The sequence below is a fragment of the Atractosteus spatula genome, chromosome 4 (genome assembly GCF_055471065.1).
Source record: "Atractosteus spatula isolate fAtrSpa1 chromosome 4, fAtrSpa1.hap1, whole genome shotgun sequence".
In the NCBI taxonomy this organism is placed as follows: domain Eukaryota; kingdom Metazoa; phylum Chordata; class Actinopteri; order Semionotiformes; family Lepisosteidae; genus Atractosteus; species Atractosteus spatula.
In genome coordinates, this window is record NC_142709.1 from 49,231,433 (window position 1) to 49,255,888 (window position 24,456).

Below are 24,456 nucleotides of genomic sequence, written 5' to 3' on the forward strand. Positions count from 1 at the left end.
TTGTTTGAAAATCCTGACATGTGAGAAAGGGTATTTTATATCGTATTGATAGGTGTTTTTGAACCCTTTAAGAGTGGATGTCACTGCCTGGACCGCAGAGTAGTGCTATAAAACTTCCTGATGAAGTTCCTCCTCAGCACAACACTGGATGTTTCCTGCCATCTCCTTCACTACTGTTGCCAGACTATGTGGCACCAGACTGTGTAGTGCCAGACTTCATAGTGTGATATTGTATAGTCCCAGCACTGTGTAGTGTGAGATTCTGTTGTCCTAGCAATGTGTAGTATAAGATTATGTAGTCCTAGCAATGCGTAGTGTCAGACTGTGTAATCTCAACACTGTGCACTCAACAACACACAGGCTGGAGCAGGCCAGAGATGTCAGGCCAACAACAAAACACCTACCACTGTCGCAAGACACACATGATCCTTTTCTGAAAGCATTGTGACAGTTATTCACATTAAAATGTTGTCCTTCTCTTGTAATTTCTCCTCATTATGTAGGACACAATTCAAATAACTGCAGATAACTGGTGTGTCTGCACTGCAGCCGGCCTTCTTAATGATCTCACAGACTACGTTAAGATTTACTTCCCCTTATCTTCATTAAACACTTTAAAAAGAGTGACCACTTTTCTTAAATATTATTTTCATTATTTTCATTGTAAAACAATGTTCAAGAAAGACCTTCTCCTTCTACTCTTATTTATGTTTGATCTCAGACTTCTCTACTGTCTTGGCCATTTGTGGATCGACACTTTACGTCCTATTACCTGGCTCCAATTTGTTGTTGTTATTTTATTCCTTAAAGTGTAGCACATGATAAGCTGTTTTAAAAATGATAGATGAAACTTTGAAGAACATAATCAAAACCCAGCAACCAGTGGGAGGAGGTAAGAGTAATGAAAGGAGAGACCCTGTGCTTAATGAATTGTATTGCCAGAAAGGTCAAAGCTGGTCACAGCTTCTCTCATGCTAGCTCAGCGGGCTTCTGCTGTCAACACTGGGCTTCCTCTCTGTTTAGATCTTCAACATTTAATATTTATTGAGTTATTTCTAGGAGGCTGTGAAAGATCCCTTTCTGTAAAAGCATGGCTCAGGAACCTTTGTGCACATAAACACTATTCCAGAATGTGTTTAAAAGGGTTCATGCTCTATTCACACTTTTCTAACTGAAAAGCCTAACAAAAGCTAACTCTTCTTTAAGCTACTAACTCAGCTTCATCTAAAGTCTCTCCAACTCCCCAGTAAAAGCTGGGCAGCTAAGCTGTTTACTAGCTCCAAAACAAGGGTCTACCTCTGAGACTCTTCCAAAGCTGACTCAGTTCCAAGTTCTATCCATTTGTCAGTCATTTATTTCCTCTCTCCTGTTCCTCTGTCTACAGATGGTAGATGTTGACTGATACTGAAAGCCTCAGCTTCCTGGTTTTTAAACTGTCACCCTACCAGTTGTCTTCCACCAATTGGTCAGGTAACTGAGGATGGCAGGTCGTTCTCTACAGCTGCCATCTCTAGTGGCCCTCTTCCAGGGCCATTATAAGCAAATTGCAGATTTATGCACACGATATACAGTACAGAAGAGGTTCCTCTATTCTGTTCTCCATTAGAATCTGACAGAAGCTTTTCTGAAAAGCAGATGAAGACTCAGATAATTGACTCTCAATAGTTGTCTTTACCACTGGGAGTCAACACAAACCCCTTGTTTGCAACGTTTTGAGCATTAATCCTTTTCCCATTTTACTGTTGACTGCATCTGTGCAGCTCTTTCCAGCTGTTCACACAGCGGGGTCTCTACAGTTGTGTTTGTCACTGTCTCACAAGCCCTGATGTCCCTGCCATTCCCCCACGGGCTTGCCTTTTGTCTGGTTGATGGCCATTAAGCTGCAGGCATGTTGGCATCACGTGCCATTTTGATAACTGTGTTTGCAGGATCATCTGCGTTATCTGGCCCTATGATTTTCCCCTTCTCCTTTTGTCAGTTTTCCACATGCTGAACAAGCTTGCAAGGTCATATCCAACATGGAGCAGCATCTGTCTGCAGCTTGTGCTGTTTTTCAGTTTGTCATGGTTACATCTGTCAAAATTCCCAAACAAGAGAACACTCTGCCATTGGGAAAGAAACACCTTCATTCGAGATTCCAATGTAAGATAATAGTTTCAATTATTTTGGTGGTGCTTGTTGTATCTAACATTATAGTTGTGACGTCCCGCACTCGCCCTCGTAAACCCCGCTACATTCCCAAACCCGTTGTTTCATGCTCTCATTCCTAACTGAACCCATCACATTCTCACAGACACCGGATTCCACAGATTCTCACTCCTTAACCAATTATCCAACCACGTTCCTCTCCCTTCAGTATTTAATGCTCCATCACACACCCTACCCTGCTCACTATTGAGAAGTCTCCTGGTGTTTTCTAGTGTGCGTTCTTTCCTTGTTGACTTTCCTGGTTTTTGGACTTGACTTTTTCCCTTTTTGATCTCGTCTTTTGGATTACGATTTTGGATTGTTTGCCTCTGCTTCCTGCAGAGTTCTCGGCTACGCACAGGATTCTCAGAGAACTACCTGCCAGATTCCTGACAATAGTGTCACTATCAGAGTCAATTTAAAGTACTGTATGTACAGTATGGAGAAAATAACATCTTATTGAATAGAAAGATCTATACTTAATTTATATATACTGTCAGATCTGTTAGAGATTGGCATTTTGGATAATTCTGTTCAGGATTTGTGAACTGTATCTGTTTATTGCCTTTTTTGATAACCTTGTTCTTTCGGCATTGCAAAGATCAATAACCGCATACAAGCCTATCCTTTAAAGAAACAGAAGTTTTCTCTGCAGTGTCTCTGGTTTAAGATTTCTGCCACACAGATTGTGCAGTTTCACCTTCAGCAACTTCCATAAAGGAACTGGGGGAAAACCATGCTTCACTGAAACCTACAAGGTTCCACAAAAACAGGAAGAACTGGCATTAAAGGCATAGAATGTAATTAGTGGAAGAGTACTGCTACAATGACAAAAAACTTTTATGGGGGATAAAACTCATGCAATAAGAAAAACTATCAAGTTGGAAAATATTGCATAGGCAATAGGCAATACATGACACTTACGATATTCTAGACCTACTGTACTACGCCACTCAGCTATCCATTTCCAAAAAATGCTCTTATCAATATCAATATTATCATCTTGTTTAAAGCTTCTGTTTTGTGGTTTTAATCCATGTATCATGCTCATCCATGTGACCATGATGATGGTTACCAGTTAGTCTTCCACACATGAAAAAATGGGACACAACCTGCTCCCTGTATATGCCGTTATGCTGGATAATTCTAGGTGCTAGTAAGGTCATTCTTTACCAGGTCCTCCAGCTCACTTCCATCTTCCGAAGGCTTGCTTGTTGGATTAATCCGTTCCTCTGAATTGTGGGTATGTGCTGTAATGGCATCCTATCCAGGATGTAGAACAAAAACATCCAATAGATATTCTGCATCAGAACGGGAGAGATATGGTGTATGGATACATACAAAGTTGTCATAAAAATTAACATAACACTAAAGAAGAGTCAAGGATTGAATTGATATCAGCTGTCAAACTAAGACTGACAGTATTTGCAGAGCTGAAAAGTTGCCAAGGAAAGACAATCAAAATAATACCTTTGGATTAAGTCAGAGTTCAGGTGTAAAATGATTTGTTGCATCCCTTTTTTAACATCATCAAAGCAGTGTCACAAGGCAGATAGAGCTTGATTTAGGTCAGAATTCTGCAACCATAAAGTTGGATGTCTTCTACATAGTAAAGGACTGATACCACTACTATTCAAAAACAGATCAAAGCCAGCTACAACCAATTTTGTAGAGGTAGTACAATATCCAATTTGAAAAGGTTGTTTTCTATAAGTTTGACAGGATATACAGTACAGAAACCATTAGCAAAGCAGTTCCAGTAGTACCTGTTCATCTAATCTATTCAACGAGATGGTATGATCAACAGAAGTAAGGGTAGCATTGAGGTCCAACTGGAGAAGAATGGATCAAAAAAATAATCAGCAGTCATCAGCACATCATTAGTACCTCAACTAAGAGCTGTTTCTGTATTATACAGTCATTTTAACCCACAATGAAAAAGCTCAGACAACTTATTTACAGATACATGAACCTATAAATGAACAGCTGTAGTCCATTCAATACCTTTTACCATCAATGGTAACTCAGATATTGTCTGATAAATACTGAGCAGGCTGGACTCCAAATTCTGCTTTTTTGCACATATGCACAGCCTCGCGCACACATAATCCCTGAGGCTTCATTTTTTACTTCTATGCTGGGCATATATAGTGTACGTGAAGTATTGTGTACTGACAAAAGTAAATAAGTCCCTAAGTGAGGTCACACAAGTGCAGTGACTCTCCAGGGTTTAAAAGGGAAAGCATTAAAGGAAATTTATGGTCCTCTGATGCATCTTAAATGAGAGTATAAGATAGATGTTTGTATAGCCCATAAGAAGAAAAATAGCATGGTGAGTTGTTGTGATGAAGCCCTAAATACCCTGCCTTGTGGATTAAGTCACACAGCATACCTATGGTGATGCCTGTGTGGGTTTGCCACACTATGAAGACCTCAGTCATTTGTACTTCATTATGCTGGTGATTAACATGAACTCAGTTGTGGCTAGTGTCCACTTTGCCTGCTGTCTTCACTCCACTGCCTTTCAGATCAGAAGGATCAAATTGTCACAGGTTTTTGTTCCACACGAACAAGCTCCTGATTACTTAACTGCAGCAATTATTTGATTAATCGGACAAATTCAGAATTTTTCTCTGGAGGGCTGTAGGCTTTACACATGACCTGCACTTTTGGCAACATGCAGCTCTTTTTTAACATCAGAAATTATCGTCATGACAAATCCAATCAAATGAATGGTGAGAGGAGTGAAGAGACTGTGATCTCAGCCAGGAACAGCCGACACTCCCCCTGTCATGCCTTTATTTTTCAGATGTTCTGGAGTTTCGGAACGAAATGTTCAGGCCTTATGCTTTCACAGTTTCTTACTTCACTGGCTACAGACAGCGTTTGTCACACTTAATAATAATGGTGAACAAAACAAAACATTTTTGGAAATGTATCATCCAAGTGCTTTTGTGGGCCATACATTTATCAGGTCTGGTAGCACCTGTCTCTTCATCCTGGTCAAACCATATAGTTTTGTGTCATTGTTTTCTTTACAGTTAATGTTTTTCAGTGCCCTCTGACACAGTGGGCCACAATAAGAGTCCACACAGTGTTTAGACACAGGTAGCTATTTTCTGTCTTTTAGTGCACTTAAAGGGATAGCTTATTCTGCTGCAGGGTTTCTTGTTTGTTAAGTTTTTCTATTGTTCCACTGATTAGCACTGTTATTGTACATCGCAGTAATGCTAAATAGTTATATGTGATTGTTTAAAGGGTTGAGAAGACACCCATGATTTTAACTCACACCCTTTGGCTGTGATTTGGTTAACCCTGGGAAAATGTATTGAAGCATGAAAGGCTTTTTAAAAAGAAAACAAAATGTGAACTAAGCCTTTATATTTAAATGCTGCTAATGGACTTGCAATTAAATCTGATGCTAAAAGGTTTTATTTGATGATATGCCATATGAACAATGTTGGTTGAAAATTCCTGCCTTCAATGCATCAGGACTACTACCATATTGGAAACCCTGATTATTTTACTCTCATGTGAAAGAAGAATTATTGCAGGCTGGAGTTATAAAAAGCCACTTGCACTAGAAAATCCATAACGTTTTGCACTTCTGATCTTTTTTTAGTCCACGAGTGCTCCATTAATTTCCAAGTGTAAAACAGATCGAATCAATTGCCAATTAAAAAAAACAAGGCCTGAAATATTGAAGACGCTCATTGTCAGTAAGAGTCACCAGGGGTTTGGCATTTATCTCTAGGGGCTTGTTCTTTACAAACTCTTATTAATCCTATTTTCCTGCAGTAGACACAAGCACAACTTGCCTGCCCAAGGCAAAGACACAGCCGTCATGAAATGTTTAATGATCAACAGTTCAGGGTAGCAGAAGAGCACAGCAAGCTGATAGCTTGCAATTAGATAGTTGACTATAAGATGACCAGCAATGGGCTGCAAGGCACTATAAAGATTCACCAAGGCATTTACAGTAAGTTTGCCATTTCTGTGTTCACTGCTCATTTTCTGTTGCCTTTCCATTTGCCTTAGGTTACTGTTTCCCACATTCCTTTCCAGTCTGCTGCTCCTTATCCTTAATGCCTATGTCTTACCTCATCACTATTCTTTCCTCCCTTAGCTCCGCATTCATTGGACATTTTTTGTTCCTGTTATTATTATTTTGGGAAGACTGGGCATAATGCAAGGCAACGTCTGCTTAGCTTTAAAGAGATCATCCAAGCAAATCAAAAGATAACCCGGTACTGTCAAAACAAAAACGGACAGCACAGAAAATGTGATGAACGCCTAGCTGGTCTTGTTTCTCTGTAATCTTGCCTCAATCAGAAGCCAATTATGTGAGAGTGAAAGCCATCAAAACCTTCACCACCCTGGTAATTGTTGACCTTTTGCTCTAGAGACGATAAATTATTTAAATTGTTAAAATCTAGATGGATTTAGGTCTGAAGATTGCACCCTTCCCAGAGCTGAGGTAGAGTGATAAACAGTGCATAGAGGGAAAAAATGGGCTTTTGTTTTGCTTTAATTTTTTATTTTGCTTTAATTTTTCTTCCCAGGGCTGACATGAACACAGAGGTGGTCGTGTCCCCTAGCATGTTTCACACTCAATCTTTCTTCTTCTGTCTGTAAAGGTGTCAGTGGTACATCAAAGCCAAGATGAAGTCAGAAGAGAAGAGGAGGACTCACCTTCAAAATGGCCACAGTAAGAGCAGCCACAACCACAGCTTTCTAAGAGATGAGGTGTTTTCTGTTTTCTCTTAACTTATTCGAATCAACTCCAAAGCATACTGGATAGTTTTCATGCAAACACTTTCTAGTGTTTCTATTTAGTGGGTTAACTGCATGACCTGTTTTTTAACAACTTGTTTGTCTTGTTAGCACTGCTAAACAGCTGTGGATAGCAGTTTTAAGGGAAAAGAAGAAACAGGTTTGTCCATGACTGTCCTCTGTCATCCACTAAGAGTCTTAATATCTGGGATAGTTTTTTTTTCTCCTTGAGCTGCAAAACTAAAAGCTTTGTGCATTGTGTTGGGGACAAACAAACAAGGTAATAGACAGAACAATGCCCATTCACCTGTAACATACAGTACAGTACTGTACATATACATAGATAACTTCAACTTCTCACTTCAGCACCTTTATACATGAAAGTATTTTGGGTTGCAGATGAATTAAGAAAAGTGAAAACTCAGGGCTTCGTATTTTTAGAACAGTTGAAAAATGCAGCCTCTGTCCGTCTCTCTTCTATCACCTACGCCAGATACTCCTTTGCCGATGCTGAAAGATTGATAAAAGGGGATGAATACAAGTAGGCAAAGCTAATGAAATTGTCAGAGTCTCTCCCCGTGGGGAGACAGTGGGTGCTTCTTCAAACTCTTCCTTTTGGGGAATAAGGCTTGGAGATGATAAACAGGCCTGAGTAAGCCTGTCTGATGAACATCTATTATTGCCATGCCTGCACAGCTGTTTCTCTGTATCTGTAGCTGCAGTTTTCCCTCATAGCCCATTCTAGTCCTGGAGCTAGCTCCTACCCCATGCTTACAGTAAGAGATTTATTCCACTGAAATCTCTGCGAGACCAAATCCGTTTTTTATGGAGCTTGCCTTGGCAAGAGCATTAGTGTAGAACAGGGACTGCACAGCAAGAGCATATGCAAGCAGTGCGTGTCAGCTAAAAGTTGTTTTTTTAATCACTAAATAACTTTTTCACAAGGCCTAAGCAATTCTCTATATCTCTGCCACCACCAATATCCTATTATGGTACAAACAATGTGTTTGTTGGACGTCAGGGCCTGAGAGAGAACTGCAGTTTTTAACACAACAGGATAACCCTAAAGCATCACGAAATAAAAGATTTACAGGTTGACATTCTGGCATGTCTGCTGAATTATTCCTCAAGGGATTGTGTACAGTACTTTTCTAAAACTGTGTGTGTCCTTAAACTATATAAATCCAGAGCTTTTTCACATTTCTTAAGAACATAAGAATGGTTTCAGATGTGAGGAGGCCAATTTTGTCCCTCTAGCTTGTTGGGTACTAATAGCTAATTAGTAAGAATATCTACTAAGCAGATATTTTCATTCTCCTGTTTTTATTCACACATTAGATTCTCTTCCAGAGCCTAGCAGTTACCTAGCCCCATTTCTGCTGCTTTTAAAATATTCCACATGCCTCTGTTGCAGTTCGTTTTCCAGGAATCAAAACCTACATTGACCCAGACACCTACGAAGACCCGACGCAGGCCGTGCACGAGTTCGCGAAAGAGATCGATCCTTCACGCATCCGAATCGAGAGAGTGATCGGAGCAGGTAGGAAGTCAAGGGTTCAAGGCCGGCTGAGCTCAGAAAAGAATTAAAGGGCTTCAGCTTAGTCCACTGGTGAGGGGACTGCACACCAATAATTGTACACACGTTCAGGCACACGTGTACTGTCTTTGTAGGTGAAAGAGCAAGAGACATGTCTTAGAAGGTCTTCAGGAAGCCTGACTATAATCTGAATTGTTCCTTATTCCTTTTCATCACACTTTAATTGTAACACTGTATGTAGAAAATGGAGAATGGCACTTTATCCAAATGTACAAAGACAATGCATTTGTCAGTGCAAAGTAATATTAACCACCAAAAAGAAAACTGAAAGAAAAGAGGAGAAAGGAAAACAGAAACAGACCCGAAGATGAATGACACGTGCACCTACAGTGTACAGTCCACTAGAGTGCATGCTCCCAGCGAAAGCCAAGTGCATGCCCAGAGACCTGTCTCTCTCTCTCAGTGCTGTTCAATGGCCAGAGAATAATTGCTTCATTCAGGACTCGTGACGTCAGGAGGAGGGTACTCCATGTCCTGGTGCAGTGCCAGTTTCTGAGGAGCCCCAGCTCCTCTCCCACTGCAGCCATGATCTGCAGGACACGTTTGACCCTGAACCTTCCTGCTTTTGAAACATTTCACAGGGTACTTTGCCTAATCCCATATGACACTATAGAAAGCCACCTTTTAGATAATTTGACTCTTGGACGTGCATTGAGACGAAGGCTTCTGTGAAAAAGATATTTTATTTAAATGGATTCGAAAGCTAAATGTGCTACACAAATACAAGCTATCGCAGTGTTGTTTTAGGCTCACATGCTAATCTTTTAATGATACGAATGATCAAAAGTGAAAAAATCAGATGTAACAACCTCTCGCTATTTCATTTACTCTCTTGTTTTTACAGATGTTAAAGACAAATATATAATAGGAGTTAGCCTGTAAAAGGTTTATCTATTTAAATGTTTTCTCTACCTAGTTTTTGTTTTTTCATTAAAATCCTTTTAGAGTCTTTCCCTTAGAAGTTATGTTTATGTTCCATTCCCTTTAGTTTATGTATTTATTAAATATACGTTGAATATATAATATTGTGAAAATATCAAAAAAGGCATTTTTCAAATGCTGCAATTCTCTTTTTGTTGAAATTAATAACTCGGGACCTAACACATGAAGTTGGGCCATAATCATATTTTATTTTTACACATACAGTATTGCAATCATCTTCGATATTCAGATGCTGAAGTCCTATCTGCTACAAGAGATTTGTTAAATGATACATCTGCACTTCCTTGTGTACTGGGAAAAAATCCCTTCACTTTTAAAAAGAAAAAAAAATCTTCAGAGAAGAAACTTTTGATAAAGCAGAACAAACTGTCTTTTTTTGGCAGGATAAATAGTAGGTTTGGGAAATCAAAATGAGAGTTAAAATGAGGAAAAGAAACGGTTTTAATTTTTTTAAGAAACCGTAAGAGTGCCACCCAGCGGCGGGTATTTGTAGTTACATCCAACAATGTTCTGTCGTGAAAATTGATTAGCTTAACATATAATAATAGAACAAATCACATAATACAATAATGAAATTACACACATTCTGATCTCAAGCATTTTAATCGATAGAAAATTAAGGTTGGCTGTGATCTGCCAGAAAAAAAAGCTGAAGTCAGGGCCAAAGTAACCGCCATCAATAAGTAGTCAATATTCCTCATTGTTGTTGAGGGTTAGCAAGTGTACAGTACAGATTGAATAGATAATGTAGAGCTCCTCTATCATGCTGTAAAAAACTCCTATTCAGAGGTCCATTCTAACATGTGCAGTAGAGCATTTGTCTGCTGCTGAAGGCTAGTTCTGATGATAGTGCAACTGTCTTTCAGGGGAGTTTGGAGAGGTGTGCAGTGGGCGTCTGCGAACCCCAGGCAAAAGAGAAATCCCTGTGGCCATTAAGACACTGAAGGGAGGCTACGTGGATAGGCAGAGGCGGGACTTCCTGAGGGAGGCGAGCATCATGGGACAGTTCGACCACCCTAATATTATCCGGCTGGAGGGGGTGGTCACCAAAAGTAAGAAGGCCTTAAACACATCCATGTTCATCCACTGCCTACAGTATGTGTTTTTATGGAAGGTCTATCTTCCCTGTCGCCCACACAAAGCCAAGAAACAGAATTGCGCTCCTTTCTTGCCTAGACATCCTAAATTAGGAACTAGAATGCTAGATGATAGGGGAAATAGCTTCAAAATATAGTAGCATTGTATTATTAGCTAGTGGCTTGTGAAATCATTGCTGTAAAGGTCAAAAGCCTTAATCTGATTGTGTATTCACAGGACAGAATTGAGAAGGGCTTTATATTGAGGTAATTTATCAAAATTTAGTGCTAACTCAATATAGTGAACAAGAGTTTATTGCCTCTGTAGAGATACTCTGGTTAGACTTAAAGGCCTTGTGTAAAATGTACTGTTTTTATAATGCAGAACTGTGTTTTCAGTTCTGACTGCATCATGGTGTGGCTCTTAGTGCTGTTGCTGCGCACAGTTCTTGGGTTCTGGGTTCAATTTTGAGCATGGGCATCTTCTGCATGGAGTTTGCATTTGTTACCCCTCATGGGTTTTCTTCAGATGCTTTAATTTTTCCCCTCCTTACAAATACATGCTGATCTAGTGTCCTAAATTGTGTGTCGCTGTCCTGCGATGGAATTTTGTCCTGTCCAGAATGTAGTCCTTCCTGACTTCCTGTGTTCCTGGGATCAGCAGCTCCAGATTGTCATCATGTTCACCAGAAATGAGGGCGTTCTGAGGGCTTTCTGATAGTGGATGAATGCATTAGTTTCCTGGTCATAATTCTGCTTGTGTTTTCCAGGAGCATGAGTGCTCTCCGTGGTCCTGAAAAGCAGTTTCATTACTTTAGCTTATTATATACCTTACCTTATTATATACTGTACCAAAAATGCTATCACATTTTTTGAGGGTCCAGACATCTATCCATTTTTTAACTGCTGTTTTAACTCCAATTCATTGTCGCAAGGGTGTCGGAGCCTATCCCAGCAAGCAACGGAATGCCAATCCATGCCACACTGACATGAAGATGCACACACTCACAGTTTTCCGAGAAGCCAAATTGCAGTATGTCACAGTCTTTGGACTGTGTAAGAAATCCAGAGCATCCAGAGGAAACACATGTGAACATGGAGTGTCCACACAAACTCCACACAGATAGCACCCTAGGTCTGGAATTCAATCTGGGGCTCCAGTGTTGCAAAGTAGCAATGTGCCACCAATGGGTGCAGACGATTTCAGAAAAAAAAGAACTTAGAATAGTATGTCCAAAGACAGGTGAATATAAGAGAATCTCATGTGAATGTGCATGTTCATCAAGCTCTTTAGCAATTCAAAGTTGTAATATGAAGTCATCCAAGAACACACTGAATAATCAATAATCCCTAACACATTGTTAGGGTTAAACAGGTTAATTTCTTGTGTCTGGTGAAAAGAACAATTATTTGTAGTATTGCTTTTGATCAACAAAAGTATTTAATTCCACATTGACATTTAGTAGAGCATTATATATCTATGGTAAGTAAATCCTGCAAAGTCTAAAGTCTAAAGCTATTTGGTTTACAAAAATGAAAAGATCATTGTATTTTGTTTTTCCTTTTTTAGTTTTACTTTTCAGTATGTTATTAATTCTAATTGTGTCTTTAAAAAAATCTCTTTATATAAAGATGGGAAACCCAGGTTCAAAAGTAAAAAGTAGATGATGTCCTAGTAAATTTAATGACAAGATTCCCTCAGGTTTTGTGCAATACAGGCTTGGGTGAACACATGATTTCTTCTCCTATATTCATCTGGGCAAGAACAAATTTTTCAGTGAAGCACGTGAAAAGAATTTACCTCAGTGTACTCTTAGCATGAAAGGAAAGATCCGATTCATCAGTGCCAGGTAATGATTAAGCTGATGAGGTCTCTAAATTGCACAGGTTTTTTTCTGATGGTCAGTAAATGGCTAATGCTGATTGACTGCCATGTTTTGCTTTTTATAAGTTAAATAGTGTATAATTTCCATAATTCAAAATATATTTCGAAGCAGACCAACGAAAGTTCAACCACCAACAGGTATGTGTATAAAAGTCATGATTTCTTTAATTAAAAAAGCTTTTTAGCTGCAGTAATAGCTTGTTCTTATGAAAGATAGTGCAGTATATCCTTTCTTTTGATGACTCAGGGTTGAAAGTAATTGCTCACTCTACCCAGGAAAAATAATATAGCTGTTTTTAATCTATTTTCACTTCAGTGAACTTCTTGGCAGGGACTAAAATGACTATAGCCATTACAAAGTGGGCTTAATCAGTTTGTTTGCATTCCAGATGCTTACTTATGTAAGTATGAATTGTGAGCAGCAGCTCTGAGCCTGTTTTCCTTTCTCTTTAAAAAGAGAAATGTCTGAGACAGACTTTCCCTGTGTAAGGGGACAGAGCTCTGTAAATGGCAATTCACTACCGACTGGCAAATGAAACACGATCAAATCTATGACAACCAACTTTAAAATAGGGGGTAAAAAGACAAAAGAGGAGATGAAGTGTTGTTTTAGAATTTCACTGGCTTCTGTGGCCAACTGGAAGGTGTTTTAGGTACTGAAGTTTTGTGAAACTCCAGCTGTAATTTGTTAATCAGTTTATTTACTTCATAGTCCTTAAACAGCATAAGCACAAGAGGCACATTATGCAGAATTTAAGGCTGGGATAGTTCCAGTGTATCTGCAGCTTGCTGGATTATGTCAGGCTCTTTAAAAGCCCTGAAGGTCCTGAAGCATAACTAAGACATTATTTCCAGCAATCCATAACTTTTCTTTGAGCATCCACAACAATTCAAACTGCTAGTGCCGAAAGAAAAAGAAAATAAGGGGGACGAGAAAGTGATGCTCAGGTGTAATGTTCTTTCTTGTCTCTTGATCAATCTAGATCATTTTCATTATCAATCAGTCATTCTCGACTATGCCAGCCAGTGTATACTCGCAGACAGGACTATAGCATAGCCAGTTAATAACTAATAGCAGTTTGTACAGGATCTTTTTATAGGCCTTTTAACAGGACTGAGTGGTAGACCAAGGAGACATCTTGAAAATACACCACTATTTATTTCTACCAATAAGAAAAAACAAAATCATATTAAAAAGTTATAGGATTGAGAGTACAGCACAAACATTAATTCAGCAATTACAAATTACATTTGAGTAAAGCATCCTGATTGACTGCTACCTCGTATCTCTGGGGAGTATGTTCAATGGTTTACCTACAAAGCTTAATACTTTCACCATATAGTGTTAGATACATGAAAAAAGTATATTTTTACTTTAGATTCAAGTTTGTATTTATGTAGATATGTAGTTTCGTTGTTAATTTCTCAATATAGTCATATAAAAGATAATACATACAATACAGATTCTAGCTGTAATTGAGTCCTAATTGAGTTGCATCATTAGGTACAGAGACAAGTAAACAGACTGCTCTGGTGCTGTTCCCTGGACCAGTGGGCCTCAATTTTGTGGTCTGATCTCACACCTGGGGATGGTGTATTGATAGCTGGTGTGTCATAGCAGGTCTACTGTAGGTAAAACACAAACATGGAGAGAAGGAACAAAACCAGTTCCCCTTGTTCCAGTGTTCTTGTGAGAGCTCTTAGTAGGTATCTCAAAATCTGTTTTTAAAATTGTTCAACTGTAAAGCAAAAAAACTAAGAGTTTTGACTTTGCTGCCCCATTTTTTGGAGGGCAGAGTATATCAGAAGAAGGTCTAAATCTGTAAATAAAATAATACTCCGATGGAGTGAATGAATTACAAATAGAGCAAGCACTGAGCAGTCTCCTTCTTATTTTCTTCCAGTTCCCCAGACCTTTAAATCCAACCAGAAAAGGAAAGTAACATAAAAAGTTGAGTACTTGTGTAGCAATTATAGTATGAAACAGTAATAAATCATTTAATTAATACTGGGCATTTTATTTAAAAAGGAGAGGAAACATCCTGATATGTTGCTGATTTCCTGTTATTCCTCTCTTCCAGACTGTTAGCAAATTGTTCCAATTAGGTTCAAATTATGACTTCTTTTAACCATTTTCCAAAAATGCTGATGCTAAAGTGTTTATCCAGTTTTGTAAAATTAACATTTTTATTTTATAATTGGTCCTCAACTTTTTTTCTTCTGACTTTCAAGTATGTGATCAGAATTAATTAACATTATTTTCTGCCTTCTATAGTTTTTAATGCTTCCTGTTTTACGGGTACAAAGTTGACCTTTCTGGACACAGTGGTGTATTTCATATGCATTGTGCAGTTTTCCTGAGGCCTGCGGTAGTTGAGGAGGGCAATTACCTCATTTTTCCTTGCTGGATATAATAACAGCAAGCCGGGATTTCCTCGAATTTAGAATATAGAACATGGAATTCAAAATCTGGAAACTGTGTCGATTATTCAGCGATTCTGTCCCCATTTCCAAAAGGACCGCTTGGTTAAACCAGACTTCTTCTTATTAAAAGAGACAAGTTGATTTTTTTTTTCCATTAGCATCTGGGCCTGACATGGAGAGTGAGCCGTCAAAATAATCAGTCCCAAAAAACGACTGCATAAAGTGCCACCAGTGCACTGCTTTATAGGCTGCACTGAAAAGAGGACATAGACACAAATTATGGCAGTTTACTCCAGTGGCTCAGATCTTTAGGTTCATTTTTACCTCACTGCAGTTTAGGACCATCTGTTGTTTTTGGACTTGTTCTGCTGCTTTGATGACTAATTAAGAAAGGCTGGTACTTAAGTGTGATGAAGGAAAGGCAGGCCTACCTGTACAATAAGTAAAATAAGTGAAACTGAATTTCCCAAATTCTATTTAAAAATATTATTATAATTTTGTTATTTCAATGGTCAATTTGCTGAAAAGTTGGGAGCATTTGAAAAAATGAACACAAGTCTTCGTATTAAAGTTGATTTTTATGGTTGTATTCTGGGGACTCATAATCTGAGTCACATATTACAAGTTATTTACAGAACATTGGCATGGTGCACTTAGTAAATACCGATTCTGATATGTCTTTTTAATATGAATTAAAAGAAATGAGGTAGAATTGATGTGAGAAATCAGGTCATACCAGTTTGCCTAGAAAGTAATTCGATAGAAGGTACTAGCACTTCACCACATCATCATAAAAAGTCAAGTATTGTCTCATGGCTAATTAGTGCAGTTCAGAGTAAAGAACAGGAAACAGCTTAGAAAACACAAGCATCTATTTATTTACGTTAGTTATAACCTGAACACAAAATACAAGACACATTATTATTTATAAAGACTACAAGTCCCTGAGTCCAGATATTCTACAGTCCTCACCTAGATCTTCATTTGTCCCTTTAAATCTGGAACAAGCTAAATGCCAACTAACGAAGACACTGTTGCTTAAGAAGATAATTGTAGTTGCTACTGTAGATAATAAAAGACCTTCCACAAGAGGCTCTCTGCTCTCTGATACTATTGCTAAGCTGAGAGAACCATTTCTCTGAACCAGATAATGCAGAGTTACAAGGATTGCCTGGCTGCTATTGAAAAGTAATAAATATTCCCTCAAATATAACAAACACAGTACTCAGTGTTCAAATACTCTGAAAGCTTTCCGTCTTCAAAGAGTGAGACTGAATTGCTGGAGCTTTGGCCTGTAGGAATGTGAAGTTCACTTACTGTGCCTTTGCTTCTTCAGTTCTGGAGGATGAGAGAGAATTATGATGCAGTAACCTCTGATATACCAAACTCACTTAGCTTCTTATTTTGCTTCTATGCTGTGGCATGTTTCACAGCAGCCTCCAGCCTTTTCCACATCCTACTCAAAGTAAAGAAGTTCAGTCCATGTGGCAAAACCAGCCCTTCAAATCCAAATTCAAAGTTTTTTTTCAAGACAGTGGACCTGGGTGAACAGAATCCTCAGGTTATGCAGAATCTGTATTGTTATGACTAGTATATTCCAGACACAAAACAGCATGTTTAAGACCATCACAACATTGCCTGTCGAAATTCTGTACTGCTCTTCTTAAAAAAAATACAATAAATGGGCACTGATTGATATTCCTGTTGAGTTTTGTTAGGTTGAATTTGGCACATGTATAGATCCTTTTTTAACCATGGTTTCTTTGCCAGAGCCCTCAAATTATCTCTGGAGGGAAAAGAGCCATATTGATGGGCGGATCAGAGTGAAGGCAGGAGATTGGGCACTGCTTGAGTGTGCTGGCAGCACATTTCCCAGTCTCTTCTGAGCTCTTTCATAAGGAGTTCATCCAATACTGGCCTCTTCACTCAGATTCACACATTGTGAACTCCTGTTTGAATCCCCAAGCTGAGCTGAGCAAGAACCAACAGTCTCTTCAGGTGCTGGATTGTTTTGTACTTCAGCAGCATATCCATTTGCAATTTGTCCTAGTGTAAATGGTATAAATCCCAGAGGCATTTTGAAAGATTTCCTTGGTAATTATTTCTCTCCATCGCAAATGCCTTGCTACTCATTAATGCAGTTATTGCCCTTTTCTTCGTTTCCTAGCAGTGCTGTGTAACTCAGTGCTGTGTTTTTCAGGATGAGCAGTATGTGCTGTCCCACTGAAAGGGTCAAATGATGTGTGAAACTGTCCTGATCACTCACACACTACAGGGAGTGAATAGATGCTCATGTGTCACCTATTGTAGAGAAGATTTAATGTTCCCTAAAGTCAATAGATCTTTATCACTACATCTTATTTAATCAAAGGCATTGAAGAAAAACAAGTCAGAATAATTATGGCCCACAGAAAAAGTAGAAAAAGAGATATTTTAATGTGTGTGTGTGTGTGAGAGAGAGAGAGATTCATCTCAGTTATGCAAAGTGATCAATTGACTGGAATTACTGTTGCATGTTTTTTTAACAACACATCTTTGGTTTTAATTAAAATATGTAGTGAATGTGTATCCTATCGAGAACCCCTACATAGGGAAATCAGTATGAATTCAGACAGCTGTTCTTCAATGGTAAGAATAAATCAATCTAATCAGCGCCAGTTAATTCGCCACAGGAACCACAGTCTGAATAATCAAATAATGGACTTGTGCAGCAATATGTACTGGAGGTTGATTTGAATGGTTGCATGAATGCCGATATTCTCTTGCTGCACATTAGCTATTTCAGATGCCCTAATCCATAGAAAAAAAGAGAGGAAACTAACTTGTAGCCAATGGAGTCTTAATTACTTTGTCATATAAAATATCATATCCCTTTGCCTAGGTTTTCTGTTTTCCAGAATCATAATCATACACTTGTCCTTTTTAACTCCCATTAGACGGTGGCAAGGCATGTGTGTTCTATTGGCAAGTTCTAGCTAATTACGTCATTTAAATTTGGCAGATTGTTAAATCAAAACAAATTAAAAAGCCTAATTCCTTTTTTTGTGTGTGTGTGTGTTCAAATTTGGCATACGTTAAACCTGTATAGTATGTTGTGCAGGATATTAATTAAAAAGCACTTTACAGTTCCAAACAGCTCAGCCTTCCACACCACGTTTGTATCTGTGCCTTTCATGTAATCTTTTTTTGATTAGAAACAGGACAAATTAGTGCACAAGCATCCCATTCATGTAGCAAAGCACACAATGAGTACAGAACTGCTAGCAGCTGTGAGCCAGCAGAAATCCAGCCATCTAAAAAATGAGGACATTAATTTGGAAGGTTAACTTCCATGTTATGATTTAATCATTTGATATAGATTGATAGATGGTTTTAGTATGTTTAATTATTTCTCAGAGTTTCACTGCATCTTTAAAGGCCATGATTAAATTCCACACCCATAAAGACTAATCTATCAGTCTGGCAGAAAATAATCCAGACAGACTAACATTCCAAAGGTTGCTTTAAGAATTGCAGGAAGGTGAAAAACAAACAAAATAAGGTGCTGAGGTCATTAATGAAATATTTTTCTGTCATAATGATGTGTGAAAGGCCAGTATGGTACTGTATATGGAGCAGACAGTAAATGGTGTGCCCAATGTTCTGTCTAGTTGATAGCAATTTATTTAGAAGTAGTTTCACAGGAGATAATTGTCAAATATGACCATAATAACTATAATATGATCCTGCTGGCAGGTGCATGCGCACAGTATTCCTTCCATTTCCTAGCTAGTTTCCCTGCATTTAAAGTAGCAGTCGACCTGCTAAGCTTTCACTGTCTCCTAATTGCTGCTCTGCTCTCTTGGTTGCACAGAAAGGGAGCTGAACTATGTTCGCTGCTAAGATTAAATGGGATTTGTTGTACTTTAAATGACTATTTGATGGATTCATCGGTTTCCTGAAACAGAAATTCAGAGATCCAGCTCAAGTTAGATCAGTCTACATGCTATGTAAGCATTAATCAACAGAGGAGAAGGAAAAAAACAGACTGCACATACTGTACAGTGTTTTCAAGGCCTTCAAGATAGTGTGTCTATAATAAGAGCCACAATGAGCACATTGCATGCACCATACTGTACCTAGAGATTATAGATTAACTGTTTATCCAGAATTTGATATTTGGATTCTAACTACTGTAAGTTAATACATAGTTGTGCAGAAGCTTATTAAAGATAAGAACCAAAAAGAAATCAATTGGTTTTTTTTTCCTACATAAGCTGTTAGGGCAGTTTATGCATGTAAGAAATTGAAAGGCATGTAAGAAATTGAGTCTTTCATTGCAGAACATTGTGATTTTGAGTAAATTCTAATACACTTACAGAAGACATGTGACCTAAGTGATAATTATTATTATTTTTTTCCACCCCAAACTGTGTGGACCACTTTGTGAACAGAGTTTCATGTGCTACAGAAACCTCACTGGTCTGAGTGGGATATTGGATCTTTATTAGACTGCAGTAGATCTTGGATGTGATATTTTCTTCACAGCAGCCAAAAAACTGTCTTCAATCTCTAGTAATTAAGTAAATTATGGTATGCAACTTAAACAAGGAATTCCATAGGTTGAAACAAGGAGTACACAGCACAAAAAGTTCCTGCCCTTTTGTTCTGGTTTATGCAAGAATTACTAATTTTTTTAAGCCTTTTTACCCCTTCCTAAAATGTAAATAAAGTGGATTACAAAACATTTCACAAAGAATTTGCAGAGGTCCCCCTTTAGCTACAGCATATATATGAGATGTGAATATTTCCTTTAATCTAATTTGAAAGGTTGTTTTTTTTGCTTCTCTCACCATTGAAGTAAAGAAAGACCATGGATGTCTCACAAAATTATTTTTGTTTTAATTCATTACAGGTGATCTTCTTAAAACATATCAAAGTCTATTGTAGAATCTTTTCTAAACGTTTCCTCTGTCATTCCAGGCAGACCGGTAATGATTGTGGTTGAATACATGGAGAATGGATCTTTGGATTCCTTCCTGCGGGTGAGATGGTGCTTTTAGCCCCTTAAGGCATTTGAAGAGCAGGTTGTTTTAAGAACTGATTTCAACAATAATTATTACAAAAAATTAAGACACATTGATGCTTGAGTCTATTAAAATGAAAAAAGTGGTGGCTTTCCTCTTCTGTGTCCTATTTTAAGTCATTCTAGAACTGTTAATTTACAAATGGATGAGAGTCTCTTCATAGAGGATCCCATTATCATATTGTTTGAGAGCACTTGTGTACAGTAGATATACGCATTAAGTCATCTGGTGCTTTTGTAGAACAATCACTTCTAAACTATGCAAATTTTGTTAAAAGCAGCTTACTTGCACATTCCTTTTCGATAGTTTCTGCCTGCTACAATAAACGTTTCCCCATGCTTAATTATAGCTCCTTTCTCACAAGGCAACAGGTGGCAATTGCTGCAATTTTTCTGAGATTGCGTTATCTTTTCTGGGATAAAGAAACATGACACATTTTTTTTCTTTTCATGAAAGAGATTAGCGTTTCCTCTGGGATTCCTGAAAGCTCTCAACAGATGGAGCTCTGAGCAGCGCTGGAACAGCCTTTACCTTTTCTCAGTTACTAATTAGTTAACCTCCAACCCCCCACCCCCACCCCCAACTCCCAAAAAAAGACATGCGGCGAGTTTGTAAGAGATTGCTTTCAAAATGCTGGAGGTGTTTTCATTGAAGGCTTGATGGGAGGGGTCTCGTCCTTCAAACAGTGAGAGCTGTTCCATCCGTCTGTCCCCTGCAGAAGCACGACGGGCACTTCACGGTGATCCAGCTGGTCGGCATGCTGCGGGGCATTGCCTCCGGAATGAAGTACCTCTCTGACATGGGCTACGTGCACCGAGACCTAGCTGCCCGCAACATTCTGGTCAACAGCAACCTGGTCTGCAAGGTGTCCGACTTCGGGCTGTCCCGCGTGCTGGAGGATGACCCTGAGGCTGCCTACACCACCAGCGTGAGTGCAGTTATCCTGCTTGCATTTAGGAAGGCTTGGTAGACCATCGCCTTCAAGGAGGGCTTTACAAAGCACGGCACTCTGCTGCCACCAATTGGTCCTGTAGAGGAATTTGCTCTCCACAGAGCTATCCTACAGTTCTGGGTGGAAAATAAGATGCAACTCTCTAAATCTGACTCAGACCCCAGTGACCTATTTTCTATTGGCTGCTTCTGTGTGATATATATTGAATGCTGGGAATTGTGTGTGCAATAGGAAAGCCATTTTCTGCATGCCAGCAAATCGGTCAACACAGAAGGCACAGGAATACTTTGCTGCGTAGAGTCTGATTATATGTCAGAGACTCTTTTGGGAGAATTGTGATGGGTTTTGTCTTGTGGAAAGAACAGAAGGATGCACACATTAATCAGGCTGCAGCAAGTACACATTTATGATCTGAGAAAATCTTCTGCCTGCAGGAACATCGTTCCTGACATTCAGTATTATTCAGGTGTAACCGTAGAAACAAAAACAAACAGGGCTGCAGCTCTGTAGTTCATATCTGCTCTGGGTTAACATTAAAGCAATGTCCCAAAATTGTCACCTTGAAAAGTTTTGTGGAATGCTTTGTTAATGCATGTCAACCAGTTTTAGCATTTTCATTAAATTTTTAACCCCTTTGCCTGTATCATACTGTAGCAGTTGTTCATGTATATGAACTTTATGTATATTTGTATATATAGGTATGTATAAATATAATATAAATATATCTGTACAATAAGCCCAGGCCTGGACATTTGGGACATTTCCAAGCAGTTTCTAGCAGTGTTCATATGTACAAAAAGGCTTGAGGGCTATTTCTTTGTGGAATTGAAACCTGTGTCTCATCTGGCTTCTACCAGAAAGTATATCCCCAATAGCCAAGGAAGACTGCTTAACTGCAGGCTCATTGTCAGAATACTGCTCAGGTGTCCTCTGTGACCCTTCATCTGTGCTGTTGTGCATAAAGCTGTTTTATCTCCTAACTGTTCAATGCATCAAGAGATAATAAGAATCTCTACAGTTTATTCACCCCAAGACCGCTGAGAATCCACTGAAACTACTAGTTTCATCACAACATTTGGCTCTTGAATGATCATATCTTTTGTGTGCCTTGAGAAACAAATTCACGTAGTTTAATCATTGTTTACATTAAAATGTCTCTCTTGCTAAAAAAAAACTTATCCAAAATTAGTTAAATGTGTTTATATAGCCCCAAAAGACAAAAGAACAACATTGCAAAATTGAATAATAATTAGCTGCCGGCTTGTTTAATCAAAAGCTGTCACCTTAACAGCAGTTAGCAGTTAGGTTTAGGAATTCTTACATTCCACAAATGTGCAAGGAACACTTCACCAAGGAATTATTGTGATCCTATTCTTCTATGACTGCATACAGTTAGTGTTTTAAACAAGATATACTTTTCTTTTTCAACACCATTGTACAAGTACTATTTACAATATTACCGGAGTAGAAGACACAGGCTTCTGTCTCACCTTCCACAATTCTGTGCTGGGAAGAATGAATCTGTGACCTATTTTGCACTGAGCGAATGTCATTATGAAAGATTTCAGATTTTGTTCTGGTGTAAGGTTATGGAGGTAATAATGAGTATCTGATGTTAATGAAAAGGTTTTTTGTCTGTGTCTGGAATTGATAAATACTCAAAACTTCCAAGTTGATACATTAACACACTTGGAGCCACAGATCGAAGAGTGAGTTTCTGATAAGATTACAGATAAACCCAATTGGAATTTTAATAACGGAACACTTTGAATTAATTACCTCATTACATACTCCATGCACTCTGGAACTTTATGGTTGTATGCGTTCAAATATAGATCTCTATCCTGTGCAAACCTGTTCTGCTTGAAAAGACACCCTCTAGTGCAAGAGTCTGATACTGAGCCTAGATGAAAAGGATCCTGTCTCCAAGTGTCAGTAACTACGCATGTGCATGGAAGGTTTTCCATTTCATTGTCAGTTTACTTTCTCAAGCGCAGTTCCTACCTGCCAGGGGATTTGGCTGTTGAGCAGTTTTTCTTTTGCCTTTTCTTTTAATAGGTATATTTTGCATGGCAGCAAAACTTGGTAAAGTATAAATGAAACAGAGATGATGATCTTCTCTCACGTCAAAGAGGCATCACTTCATGACAGAGATTTTATGTCCCAGCTGGCCAATTAACTGCATCAACAATGGAGTGTCCTTTACCAAAAACAAAAAAAGGCAGGGAAACTTAAAAATAGAGTCATTTTCTTCACAGCTCTGTTAGACTCAGAAGCCTGTGCAGGGCAAGGTAGTAGAAAGCACAAGAGAGGTGATAATGAGTTGTGGAGTTGCCTGAAAAGGTTGTCTTCTCTTTTCTTCCTGTATTTTTAAAAACACTCTTAAAAAGTCTGACAACTGAAGAAAAGTCATTGACTCTCACCTGTCTTTTTCCAGCAGCACTGACTCGTTACACATTTGACAAATTATACAAAACATTTATGAACCAGAAAGCAGGATTTACTCCAGAAAGAAGCACTTTCAGTGACATTAACTCAGGGTGAAGGGAGATGTGCTGGGAATACTTTCTGATTACGAGATTCCAAAGGTCAGTTTGTGATCATAAAGAGGATCTTGCAACCTCTGGCTTCCTCCACTTCAAAGAACCCTACAAAGCATCTTCCTCTAGGGCAAGCTCTGTCTGTTTGTATTTCCACATTTGAAACAAAGGCTGTGATAAGAAGTGAAAGAAACAGTGTGGGCCTTGTGAAATAATGAATAACAGAAAACAAAAGAGCTGGAGCAATTCATCAAAACAGAAGGTTTGTTTGGGTTTGGTATTACCACAGTGATACTCTTAATGCATGAAAGTTCACGGCAACATTCTGAAAAGATTAAACCCATCATCCTGTAAAATCACAGTAAAATCTTGAATAGGAACAGTCTATACTTCATTTCCTAATGCATCTGAGGCAATAGGTTCCTCATTTAATACTTTCTATAAAGTATGTATAATGCTATAATTTGACAGACTGTTGTAAAACCTCTAAACTCTAAATCTAATCTAATCTCTATACCTCTAAATCTATTTTTATTCAGTTTCTTTTTTCTATGGTTCACTCACTATTCTGAGGGATAACATGTAACTGAGCGCAAAGTTAAGATTACATCTGACCCTGCTATATGCCTTTTGCTGTTTTAAAGACCTTGGTCCTGTCACTCTTCAGCTGGTGCCTGCTAAACCTTTGTTATTGTTGCTGTTTTTTATAACTCACACTCTTCAGCACAGCAATATACTGAGTTTTCTTTCTGTGACCTTCTAGAGCTATCTGAACTGAGTTCTTGCTATGATGATATAACCAGAACTGGACACATCTCTTGTTGTTATCTCCTCATTTAGTTATCTCAGTTTATGTGTGGACACTTGAAGTCTCCCACTATCACACTATCTCCCACTCTTCTAGCTCAGTCAATTTCCATATCAGATAGACAGTCCACCAAATACAGTAACCAACCAGGAGAATCTCCCAACCAGGAGATTCCTGCCTTCCACCCGTTGCTTGCTGGGATAGGC

At 38.6% G+C, this 24,456-nt stretch overlaps 1 protein-coding gene across 1 annotated transcript in view; it reads left to right on the forward strand.

Annotated features, from left to right (window-relative positions):
• epha6 (eph receptor A6) overlaps nt 1–24,456 on the forward strand; it is a 99,121-nt gene that overhangs the window by 64,678 nt on the left and 9,987 nt on the right. Inside the window, exons 7-11 of the mRNA XM_088914187.1 lie at nt 6,825–6,895; nt 8,375–8,500; nt 10,366–10,551; nt 19,847–19,908; nt 20,669–20,878. Of these exons, the coding sequence (XP_088770313.1) occupies nt 6,825–6,895; nt 8,375–8,500; nt 10,366–10,551; nt 19,847–19,908; nt 20,669–20,878 (655 nt within the window). The remainder of the gene's footprint in view (nt 1–6,824; nt 6,896–8,374; nt 8,501–10,365; nt 10,552–19,846; nt 19,909–20,668; nt 20,879–24,456) is intronic.